Source organism: Ziziphus jujuba, chromosome 8, assembly GCF_031755915.1.
Source record: "Ziziphus jujuba cultivar Dongzao chromosome 8, ASM3175591v1".
Classification (NCBI taxonomy): Eukaryota; Viridiplantae; Streptophyta; class Magnoliopsida; order Rosales; family Rhamnaceae; genus Ziziphus; species Ziziphus jujuba.
In genome coordinates this window covers 23,158,230-23,170,163 of record NC_083386.1, presented here as the reverse complement: position 1 = coordinate 23,170,163, position 11,934 = coordinate 23,158,230, and the positions used below count along the sequence as shown (strand labels likewise).

General features: G+C 33.7%; 3 protein-coding genes across 3 annotated transcripts; 2 read left to right on the top strand and 1 right to left on the bottom strand.

The window, feature by feature from the left end:
- Positions 1-1,449: 1,449 nt before the first annotated feature.
- Positions 1,450-3,957, bottom strand: LOC107414053 (flavanone 3-dioxygenase 3). The gene is made up of 3 exons (XM_016022149.4): positions 3,668-3,957; positions 2,794-3,041; positions 1,450-2,122 (listed from the first exon to the last, which is right to left on the bottom strand). The coding sequence occupies exons 1-3, from the start codon at positions 3,902-3,904 to the stop codon at positions 1,546-1,548; spliced, it is 1,062 nt and encodes a 353-aa protein (XP_015877635.3). The 5' UTR covers positions 3,905-3,957; the 3' UTR covers positions 1,450-1,545.
- A 1,946-nt stretch (positions 3,958-5,903) lies between these two features.
- On the top strand, positions 5,904-6,779 carry LOC107414073 (mavicyanin). Its single transcript, XM_016022171.4, has 2 exons — positions 5,904-6,117; positions 6,294-6,779. The coding sequence occupies exons 1-2, from the start codon at positions 5,955-5,957 to the stop codon at positions 6,698-6,700; spliced, it is 570 nt and encodes a 189-aa protein (XP_015877657.3). The 5' UTR covers positions 5,904-5,954; the 3' UTR covers positions 6,701-6,779.
- A 1,134-nt stretch (positions 6,780-7,913) lies between these two features.
- LOC107414074 (peptide methionine sulfoxide reductase A1) lies at positions 7,914-10,909 on the top strand. Its single transcript, XM_016022174.4, has 2 exons — positions 7,914-8,537; positions 10,474-10,909. The coding sequence occupies exons 1-2, from the start codon at positions 7,989-7,991 to the stop codon at positions 10,723-10,725; spliced, it is 801 nt and encodes a 266-aa protein (XP_015877660.1). The 5' UTR covers positions 7,914-7,988; the 3' UTR covers positions 10,726-10,909.
- The last annotated feature ends 1,025 nt before the right edge of the window (positions 10,910-11,934 follow it).

Below are 11,934 nucleotides of genomic sequence, written 5' to 3'. Positions count from 1 at the left end.
CCAAATGAAGTGTACAACTGGTCTACGGACTCGTATCGACGAGTACTTCACAACCATGCATGAGTCAAAGCTCAACTTTGCATGAACAAAAAGTCAACTCCGACACCCCTTGGACAGTTTTGATCTCAACTTGTTTTGCTTATAACTTTCAAACTGTAGCTCCGTTTTCGACGTGCTACTAGTCTATGAACTCGTGACAATGCGTACTTCGTAATGGGACCTTGGTCAATGTGAAATTCCATTAAGAACAAAAAGTCAACATTTGACTCCTTTTCTGTCAACGACGGTCAAACCCAATCAACCTTGGTCAAATTTTAGAAATTTCCGATATACTTTGGGACGGGATGTTACAGGTGTGGATATTTTTCCCTTGTGATGCGTTTTAAACCTGTGAGGGCGGAGCCCAAAGTAGATAATATCACAAGCGAATGGACTGGGCTATTACAGTTGGTATCAAAGTCAGTACCCGGATCGATGTGCCAGCGAGGATGTTGGGCTCCAAGGAGGGTGGATTGTGAGATCTCATATCGGTTGGAGAAGAGAACGAAGCATGCCTTATAAAGGTGTGAATACTTTTCCCTTGTGACGCATTTTAAACCCTTGCGGACGGAGCCCAAAACGGATAATATCATAAATGGATGGGTTGGGCCGTTATGCTTTCCCCTTTGTTTGTTATCAATAATGTAAATTTCTTTTCCAATCCTCACCTTAGCTTCATAAAATTCAATTTTCCTTTAAGTAAAAGGAAATTACTAATATAATTGTTTTTTATCAATACAATATTTATAATTTAAAGGAGAAAGGATGTGTCTTGAACCCATGAATTTATGGGTGTGGATATGAAAAACTTACCATCTAAATCAATTTCACTTTAACTACTAACACAATTGTTGCATTATTGAGAGAGAATAAGTGGGGGAGAGAGAGAGAAAGAGAGTTCAAAGTAAAATAAATAAAAATAATAAAATATTAATAATTTAATATTTTATAGAAAATAATATACAAATATATATAGAAGGTGGAAGAGGAGAGAGAATAAGTGGGCGAAAGAGAGAGATTCAAAATGAAAGAAATAAAAATAATAAAATATTGATAATTTACATAAAATATATATAAGGTTTTATGCCGAAAATACCCTTGAAAAAATGGAATATGTGCTGGGTAAATGACATTTAACAGCCAAATAGAATAGAAACGGTGTTAAGGTGCTTAGGCATTGCGGCGAAAAAAGGTGAAGATCAGGGGCATAAGGGCTTAATATGAAGATCGTGGTACAATTTGTAAATCTGGTGAAAATTTAGGGGTATTGTTGCCAAAAATCTTTTATTTAGCAAGAATTCTGAATTATTATGACTGGAGAATAAGTTGCAAACAAAGAAATTAAAGGCAAAACAGACCCCAAAAAAAAAAAAAAAAAATTGCCAATAGAGCTCATGAGACTTAGACCCAAGAACAAGCAACAAGGGAGTATTACTATCCATAAGAATGCATCTAACAAAACACTCTCAAAAATAAAAATAAAAATAAAAAAAAGACCCTGAAACATTAGTTTCCAATCTTGAGAGTGTCGATGAAGTTCTTTCCTTCTGACACATCATTTGCCGAGAGAAAATTCAGAAAATCTTTGAAGCTGCTCTCTTTGTACCTTTTAGGATTTTCTTCATCCACAAGTTGTTTAGCGGTCTCCATTTTCTCATCCAATCCCAAACTATGAAGACTAGCTATGGATATTCTCGTCCTTTCACCACTCAACACTGCCCGGTGCACAACACTCTTGTACAACCCGTTGCTCAGCACTTCAATATGATCACCCACATGGACTTGCAGTGCACCATGAAGAACAGGAACCGATCTCCATCGTCCATCTTGTGCGTCCACGATTTGGAGTCCATGCGAGCTCTGAAGAAGAATGGTGAAGCAGCTGTAGTCCGAATGTGGAGGCAACCCAAGAGCCATGTCCGGGCTCGGACATGGGGGATAGCAATTCACCGCCATGACTTGCATTCCAACTTCCATTTTTTTGCTCAGGTAGGTTGGACCAAGCCCCAGGCTCTCGGTGATGGCTTCAAATAATTCCAACCCTAGTTTCCTCACTTCAGTACTATACCTTCCCATCTTCTCCCTAAAATATATATTACATGTACAAACAAGTAGATACTAAATATTTATAATTTATATTTTACGCTATCCTTAGAAAATCTTGCACTAAATTAAATAATATTAGTGTTGAAGTCAATATGGCACAGATAACAAGGGGGTCAAAAAAAAAAAAGGACAAATATATGAATCCAAAGTTTAATAATGGTGACCATCGTCACATCTAATCAATGATGAGCAACTAGTCCAAATTATCTCAATTACACGTAATTGAGCATCAGGTGCTCACTGTATATATATATATATATATATTAATTTGGCGACGATGCTGTCGTGGGAAATAAATAGGATGACGAGGTGGAAGAATGAGGTCAAAAAGCCCTGACAACTCTATATGAGATAAATTGAATATATTGTTCAACAGGTAACATAAATATTCAAGTTGGCCGAGATCATGGAATCCAACGAAAGATCTATAATATTAGTCGGCTATATATGCACTGTATTGTTCTATTGATGTTGATTAGAATGTGGACAATTAGCTTTCAATATAATATTCACAGTAACAGAATATTGTAAAGCATTGCATGCAATTATATATATATATATATATATATACAGATTTTCAAATTCTGACGAAGAAAAAAACGTATTATAAGAAATTATAAAGAACGCAATAAAAAATTAGAAATATACCTATAATCAGAAGGGTTATCAGGCCAAGCATCAATCCAATGTCTCAATGGATGAGAATAATGTTTAAGGAAAACCCTCCAATATTGAATCTTATCAACTCCATCCTTTAAGCTTGAACAGTATCGTACCGGCTTGTGAACATCATTAGACATGTACTTCATCTTCTCCGACTCCGGCAATTTGAAAAATTCAAATGCCATAGAAAGTGCATCATCTAGCACCGACTGGCATATTCCATGGTTCACAATCTGAATATACATGGCATGGTAAAAAATGGGAAAATTTCATCTACATTCCAAAAGTTTGATAAAAATTTATTGACATCCTTAAATTTTGAAGAATCGTCATTTTCCCTTTTAATATTTGGATAATTACCATTTACCATTCTAGGAGTTGATTTTTGATAAAATCGGTTTAAGAAAAATCTATATTACAGTTATGCGTCAAAATAAATATTACATTATTATTTTATCATTTACTTTATAATAGTGTACATTAAAAAAAGCATCATTTATCATAAATTTCATTTATATAATGATAAAAATATATAATAAAAAATGATAAACAAACTAAAATTTTGAACATATATTATTATATAAGAAGATCAGTAATAAAGTTTTGATATTTGTTTTGAAATTAAAAGGTAAATTATAAAGTTTTCATATATAAATTTATACAAAAATCAATTCCAAAGGTAGTAAATGATGATTTTTTTTTTTAACTTTAAAAGTGTAAGTGATTTTTCAAAATTTGAGGATATCAATGAATTTTCATCAAACTTCAAAGGTGTAGATGAAATTTTCCCTAAGAAATATTAGCGTTAAAAATATTTTAAAAAAGTAAGAAATTGAATTAATCAAGCTTAATTAATTACTTGAAAGAATCCGAGAAGGCGACAAGCATTTCCCATCCTTTCAATGACGGTTGCTCGCTCTATAGGTCCTTGTTTGAGACCAGCCAAATCGACAACCGGAATATCTTCGGCGGTCATTGGAGATAAACTTGGACGCTGCGAAGCCGGAATCTTATAACATTCAGGAACATATGGCAAACCCTTCTCTTGGGCACTCTTTCCCATTGAAAATGCACTTGAATTGCTTTCCTCCGCCATGATTAATTAAAAAGAAATGAAGCAATGAAGTTCTAAAAGAGAATTGAAGATATAGCAATTTGAAACTGAATTGAAGGTTGTTTTTCTAACAAAGGGGTTTATATAGGAAATCTCAAAGACAAAAAAAATTGCGATACGTGACGTTAAAGTTTTCTTAACGAGTTTGTACTAGCCATAAATACATGCTTACATACCTTATTGTCATCCTAAATATTAACTTTAAAGAAATAAACTGGTTAGTATTGATTATATATTCTTTGAATTTGGACTCTGTTTTTAAGCTTTATCATATAACAAAAATCAGCTGCAAAAATACAAAACAACCTTTTTCCCCGAAAAATTAATCTTTCACTTACACAGACTGTTCCCTTTTTTTTTTTTTACAAAAAAATTTCTTTCTTGAATTGTTTTTGCCTATGTGCTACTCAAGTAAGAAGACTAGAGGTCTAGTCAGGTACGTACATGAAGAGCACCACCATATAATTTTTGTATTGGGTCTAGTATTTTATATTATATAACTATATATTACATAGGTTTGTAAAACGTGTATATTTTTTGCTTTTGGTAAAATTGTTGTAAAGCGTGTATAGTAATAATAAGAGAATGCAAACAAGTTAAACCGGTTCCCTAAATCCTGAGTTGTGTCATAGCTAGGATGAGGGCGATATTGAGTATTGCCATGTCAGGTCCTGTTTTGCCCACTGAACCATAAATTTTGGTTTATCCAAATGGTTTCCGGGTTTGAATACAGTTGTTTTTATTTTTTTGATAAATGGCAAGTTGCAAAATTTTCACGATCTTTGTATTTGTTCCATTTTTCTTATAGAACAGGTACATCTCATTTCCATATTTTTCTTCGAGAGCAGGTATATTTCATACTTTTCTACCTTGGATAATCCATATACAACATTAACTCAGCATATATATCCATAACATGAAAGTATAAAGATTATGTTTGATCATTTTCCTTTTTTTGTTTTTGTTTATTTTAAAATTGGAATTTTTTATCTTTTAATTATTTTTTTTTTAAAAAAAAATGTATAATTTGGAACCTATTATTGAATAAAAGTGTAAATTAAAAAAAAGAAAAAAAAACATATTTGTAATTGAAATAACGAGATTTCAACCGGCAATGGCCATACTGCCATGATATATTGTAGTACGTTAACATTATTTTATAACTAATAATGGCCCAAAAAATCTTGACCACAATTATTATTTCCTTTTAATATAGATACAACACATAAATATTGAAATTTACTATTCACATATATATATATATATATATATATTTAATTCCATTGATGATCAAAAAAGAAAAAAAAAAAGAAAAAAAAAAAGCATAAGCATTACCAGACTTAGTCTAAATATATCGTAAAAGAGAATCATGCAACATGTAATACATACATTTCCAAATTTAAGCATTATCATAGGTTGTTATTATTTGTATCTAAATATATTTTTATGATTACTAATATAAATACTTTAAATTTTGTGCATGAAAAAATTAGCAGCTCGTTGGCCAAAGTAATTTGCCCACCTTTCTCGTACAAGCTGACATGCTTCATTGGCAAAGTCAAAACAGAAAGCGTTTGAGGTTGGGAGGTGTTTAACTGCCTGCCAAATGGACTCCAAACTTCACCCACCTACCAACTCAAGGAAAACAAAAAAAATATTAACATATGTATGTATATAAATAAATTAAATTAAATTATTAATGGTATTAACCGGGGCCTATGTTTCCTCAAATTGCAAATGATTTGGTTAGAAGCACCTGCCCCGATTGAAGATATTCAAATGGTAGGAAGAACTCTTTGCAAAAGCACCTAAAAAATAAATTATTGTTTTTAGAAATTAATGATAAAAAGTAACATTAATGAATAAAATAAAAATAAGAAACAAGCACAAGTAATTCTTTGTTTTGAAGTAGGTCATCTAATCATAAGCAACCCTCAACTATAAATTATTGTTGTATTGTATCCAACTTTAATTTGTGTCTTTCTCTTTTTTCTGTCGCATATATCTCGTATTCAAAATCGCTCTCAAATCAATGGAAAAGATGCTTAATCTTGTTTATGCTTTTGTTTTGCTCGGCTTTGTCACAACATGCACAGCTACAACATACCTGGTGGGGGATACTTCTGGCTGGGACATCAGCACCAATCTTGCTACATGGGCACAGGACAAGACTTTTAACGTTGGTGATGTTCTACGTAAGTCTTTTTTCTTTCTTTTATTTTTTATTTTTTTTATTTTTTTATGTTTGTATATATAAGTTCATGTGAGATCAATCTAATAGTTTTAACATCAAAACTTCCTTTATTAGTAATTAAATTTTTTTTTCTTCTTCTCATTATTTATTATCACTAATTTTTTCATAATTGTTCAGTGTTTCAATACTCATCGTCTCACAGTGTAAGCGAAGTGAAAAAAGAAGCTTTCGACAAATGCGAAACAACAAATGTTTTAAAAACATATTCAGGTGGAAACTCAACAATCACTTTGACAAAACCAGGTGAAAGGTACTTTGTATGTGGTAACAAGTTGCATTGCTTAGGAGGTATGAAGCTTCAGGTCAATGTGGAGAACAATCAGGATTATGCACCCGCCGGTCAACCTGAATCTTCCAGCGGTTCCGACGAGCAAGGCCAAGGAGCTTCAAATATTAATCCAAAACCTTCATCTAGGACCAACTTTCCCACCTCAAATTCTGCCTTCAAGTCTGTTAAATCTGAAGTCTTTGTATTTGCTTCTCTAGGTCTTATGGCTTCCATGTTATTGTCTCTGAAAATTTAGTAAGTTCTTGTATTTGTGGAAACCAATATGCTGCTTTTTTTATGTTTATGAAATTTATTAAAACTTTAATTTATCTTTATTAACGTGATAATTATTAATTGATGGCATTTAATTTTTAAAAATTATGAATTTTAATATGAAAAATGTCAATTATTACACACCATTGCCATGCGTGACAACTCAACAAAAAGAAAAAATCATGAGACTTGGTGGGCACGTGTCAATGTTTGGACGGCTTGTTTCATTCTTGGACGTCCAGAGTGTTCGTCCCAATTTCTACCCAATTAACCGTTTGTCCGTTTTAAAAGCCCACCAAACAAATATAGTTTTTTTTTTTTTTTTTTTTTTTTTTTTTAGTCTTTTCGTTGGGGAAGTTCAACCCCAAATATATAAAAATAATAATAATTAATAAGGTCAAAAAAAGAAGAAACTTCGTGTGGAATTAACTTAATAGTAATTCAAGGAAATTTCTATTCATATCCAACATCATGTAATTATATAATATTCTTTCTACTTTACAAATATATATATATATATATATATATATAATTTCAAAAATTACATCGTTGTCTTCTTAATTTTTTACGTAATAATTAAAAAAATTTTCAAAATTAAATATTATTTATAATTAAATTTTCTTAATTGGCAGTAAATTCAAACCAAACATACATTGAAACTTACAAATTTTTCGTAAAAAATTATATTCTAATGGATGTAATTGCTCAATTTATGTTTAACGTTGTATTCAATTACATATAACCAGAGTAGTTGTTATATTTAATTGGGCATAAATAATTTTTTTCTTTTTTTTCTAAGCAAAGAAGGGTATAATCTTCTTTTTTATTTATTTTTGGGAATCTGTAGGAGGTTATAAATGGCTTTATCAGTTTTACATTCCAAAAACAAAAACACAAACTTTTTTGATAAATCTGGGGGAGACCAAAATCACAACTTGCGTGGCTATTGAGAGGTCATGCCTTACGCCAAAATTCCCTTAACAAGGACCCACCTAACCCGTTAACTCTATCCACTAAAAAGTTGCCACCGCTCAATTTAATACAAAAACAAAATGTAAATTTCACCCCCCAAAAAAAAAAAACAAAATTAAAAAAAAAAAACTGACAATGTTTATTACTTTTTTTTTTTTTATATTCAAAAAATAATAATAATTATTAGGAAAAAAAAAAAAATTCCCTGGCATAAAAAGTTGGCAAAGAAGCATTTTCTTTTATCCATCATCAATTTCATCATCACCTTCCCAAATAAAACCAAAACACGTCACCCAAAAATGCTAAAGAGTTTGGCCTTCACCACCACCACCGTTACCACCACCACCACCTCTCCTCTGCTTCTCATCTCCTCCAAACCCACTTCTTCTTGCTTTCTCTTTAAACCCCTCCTTTCTCTCTCTAACTTCTGCACAAAACCCATATCTTCTTTCCCTCAAACCCACAGACCCATCTCCTTCTACAGAGCCCCCATGAACTTGCTCAACAAGCTCGGTTTCGGCAGCCCCAGGTCCCCAAACGCCGATTCCTCTTCGATTGCTCAGAGCCCGGACGATGATGTTCCTGCTCCCGGTCAGCAATTCGCGCAGTTCGGTGCCGGATGCTTTTGGGGGGTTGAGCTGGCCTTTCAGCGGGTACCTGGTGTGACCAAGACCGAGGTTGGATACACCCAGGGTTTTCTGCATAATCCCACCTATGAGGATGTTTGTTCAGGCACGTCGAATCATTCGGAGGTCGTGAGGGTTCAGTACGATCCTAAGGAGTGTAGTTATGAGACTCTGCTTGATGCTTTTTGGGCAAGGCACGACCCCACCACGCTTAATCGCCAGGTGGGTGGTTTTTATTTTTTTCTTTATTTTTTTTCCTTGAGCTTTAGGTTGTTGTGCTTTGAGTTTTCCTGGGTTTGATTTGATATGGGTGTTGCTTAATTTGACGTGATTTTATTGATTATGGGTTTTTTTATAAAATAAAAATAAAAATTATTGTTTGAAATTCGATTGTTTTACTGATGGTTTTGGGTGTTCTGATGATGGATATTGTGCAATTTTGATTTATTGTTTCTTGATTTCATTGAATTCTTCTGGGTTTTCGTTTCTGAGGTCTATTAAATGATTCTCGACTTTGTTTGATTTTCTATATGTGTAAAAGAGCAGCAAGACCATTTCTTGGACTTGCTTTGGAATTGGGGCATAAATTGGAGAAGGAGATGTTGTTGTTAATTGATGATGAACTAAACTGGAATACTTGTCATTTTTAAACCTTTTGGGGAATTCACTTTGGTTTGGGGAATCGATGTCACTTAAGTATCAGTGACCCATTATAATAGGAATATAGATTATTGTATGTCAGTGTGTGGGTATTGATTGGGTGAAGTAATCAGAGGGTATTGATGATGGAACGGAAATTATCTTTTGATAGGTAAATAAGATCAAGGCTTAGTGCTTTTGAGGATCAATTGGAAAATGGATATGGAGTTGCTTAGTGGAGAGAACTAAACTGGAATAGTAATCATTTTTAAACAACATCCTATAAAAAGCCTTGCTATTCTGATTTGTTTCAAAAAATAAATTTATCAAGAAGAAAATCCAGTTTTCTTTTCTTAATTATTTTTTGACCCCGATTAGTTGAGTTATTAACGATTGAAAGTCATAAGCATGCAATTTTCCTGTCTTGGCTGAGCGCACAGGGTCCTTGATTCTTTCTGCAGTTTTTATGTGGAGATATAGCATAGATGACATACTCTGGTTTGAAGTGGTCCAGAGTTTCTAGGTAGGTGGGAGGATATGTAATGGGACTTGTGAGTTGTGAGTTGCGACTACTATTTTCCATCTAAATCCATGAATGTTTTCTTACCAAGGTTTGTGGACCATCAGTAGAGCCTCTGCAGTGCTCACCATTTTACTAAGGTCCCGAAGCTTCTTGCTTTTAGCAGAGATTTTCTTCTAAGATTACACCTCTGCACAAGCAATGCCAGTGGTAAACAAGATTGAGAGTGTTTACTTTTAAATATATATATATATTGAGAGTTTTTTTACTAATACAGAGGATATGAAGCTTATGGTGTTATAGTAGGATAGCAACTTGTCAAAAGAAATGGTTCATGAGCAGAACTCTAGTATATGTGTGGTTGCGGTTAATATGAGTGAATATCAAACCTCAAGTTGATCTTTTCATTAATATCTTTGCTTGTTATATCTAGAAGCTTTTTATTACATTGTGTCACTTAGATTTGTTGTGGTGTCTCACTAGCATGCCATCTTGGGTAAACTATAACTCTTCATTTCGGTTCTGTTGGTATTAATTTTGGGTGGTTGCCTCTATCAGCTTTACCCCTGTAAACATGCATTAGTTTGGCAGCTTTTTGTCTACTCTTTGGGTCCTTGGCTCGCATTTCAGGTCATGGTAGCACCTGCTCTGAACACGATCAGTGTCAAATCTTTCTAACTCTATTGCAAATGCCTTTAGGTTTTGGTAAATTCTTTTCCCTGAATGATTTTTGTCAAAGGTCATGCTTTGAGTATGTTTAGCCCAATGATTCTGAGGAACATGGTGAAGAAACATCATAATGAAGAAAGTCAATTATATGTGCTCTAGTTACATTATAAATGGCTGATTATAAAGAATGGCAATTAGTTGGCCAATTTGTTTGGTCCATAGAGCAGTAGATATGTCTGTAGCATGGCTTCTTGATTATTGTTAGAGCAGCTCCGGGGATTATGTTCATCGTTTAGCCTGGCCAATTAACAATATATTCTTCATGGACAGGGAAATGATGTGGGAACGCAATACAGATCCGGAATATACTTCTACACTCCTGAACAAGAGAAGGCAGCTAAAGAATCGATGGAACGACAGCAGAAACTATTGAACAGAAAAATCGTCACTGAAATTTTGCCTGCAAAGAAGTTCTACCGTGCTGAGGAATACCACCAACAGTACCTTGAGAAAGGGGGTCGTTTTGGTTTCAAGCAGTCTTCTCAGAAAGGATGCAATGATCCAATCCGATGCTATGGCTAGTTTATTCTGCTACAATGTCAAACTTAAACACTAGTGAGGAGTGCTTATAGGTTTGTAGGTTTTGTTGAATAAAATCATATGTAACTAGCTTTTCCACACTTTGGCATCGTCATATATATGCTTGATGTATTTCTATCCGGACTTCACCTATAATTAATAGAGTGCTATATTTAACATTTATTCACCTTTCACGAATTGTCTTTATTGGGAGTGTAATAGATTGATTTGGGCTGATGTAGATTACAGTTTAAGCTGTTCCCAGATATGCTATTTTCCCATGGGACCAAGCCAGTAAAATCTCTGTTTTACAATGGGGCATCTTGGTAACTACTCCGTTTTGACCATTGCAAGGTGCTAATCTTAGCCTTCAACTTTCAATGGCTCCCTTGAAATGTGCAATGTTCGGGTTTATATTGAATTAGACCAAACCGTTTTAAGTTTGGTTCAATAAAATTGAAAGTAAACAAGTCTAATCTTGAGCAATCTAGCATCCCAAATGGGCCCATAATGTCTTGATATGCCATCTTGGGTGGACTATATGCAAATTTCTCACATCATTGACTTTCAAGCCTTGTGTGCTTGCAGCTGAATGACAACCATTCCGCTTTAAAAAGTTGGGGAATTTGGCCCAATGTCCCTTTTACAAGGGCTATGATGATATATACCCTTTTATTGGTCAACTTTTTTTTTTTTCACCCTTTAATATTCATTATATCCTTAAAAAAAATTTAAAAGATCTGTATATCTTTTATTTTAGATTTAATATAAGAAAACCTTTTGTGGCTCTTTCGATTTGGCTTGTGGGTTCTCATAAAAACCCAATGCTGAAATTAGAAAGAGGACCAAATCTAAAGACAACAAGCTTGAGTTCGAAGAAAGCAATGCTCAGATCCTCAGGCTAATGCTCGACGATGCCCATCTTCAATCCCGCCTTTATTTCTATGAGTATCGGAATGCTTTTACCTTCTCACTTGTGGTTGTTTCTTCTCTACTGCTTCAGAAATACTTGAATGGTGGATCGGAAGAATCTGGGTCTTTAGCAAATGGTGGTTTTGTTTCGGTTCTACTAGGATTTGTGGGTGTTTTTAAGTTTCTAACGTTACTCGCCAAGGTTTCTTTTGAAAAATTAGCATCAAGGAGGCCGAAGAAGCCGTGAATAGAATCATCAAAAATTCTAAAAACGTTATCAAATTGGCAAAAAAATTTGAT

Excerpts from the sequence above, each read along its gene's own strand:
- LOC107414053 (XM_016022149.4), bottom strand. The coding sequence starts at position 3,904 with ATGGCGGAGGAAAGCAATTCAAGTGCATTTTCAATGGGAAAGAGTGCC. Across the intron at positions 3,042-3,667 it reads GCCTTCTCGGATTCTTTCAA|ATTGTGAACCATGGAATATG; the intron begins GTAATTAATTAA and ends ATGTATATTCAG. Across the intron at positions 2,123-2,793 it reads GATAACCCTTCTGATTATAG|GGAGAAGATGGGAAGGTATA; the intron begins GTATATTTCTAA and ends TATATATTTTAG.
- LOC107414074 (XM_016022174.4), top strand. The coding sequence starts at position 7,989 with ATGCTAAAGAGTTTGGCCTTCACCACCACCACCGTTACCACCACCACC. Across the intron at positions 8,538-10,473 it reads CCACCACGCTTAATCGCCAG|GGAAATGATGTGGGAACGCA; the intron begins GTGGGTGGTTTT and ends CTTCATGGACAG.
- LOC107414073 (XM_016022171.4), top strand. The coding sequence starts at position 5,955 with ATGGAAAAGATGCTTAATCTTGTTTATGCTTTTGTTTTGCTCGGCTTT. Across the intron at positions 6,118-6,293 it reads TAACGTTGGTGATGTTCTAC|TGTTTCAATACTCATCGTCT; the intron begins GTAAGTCTTTTT and ends ATAATTGTTCAG.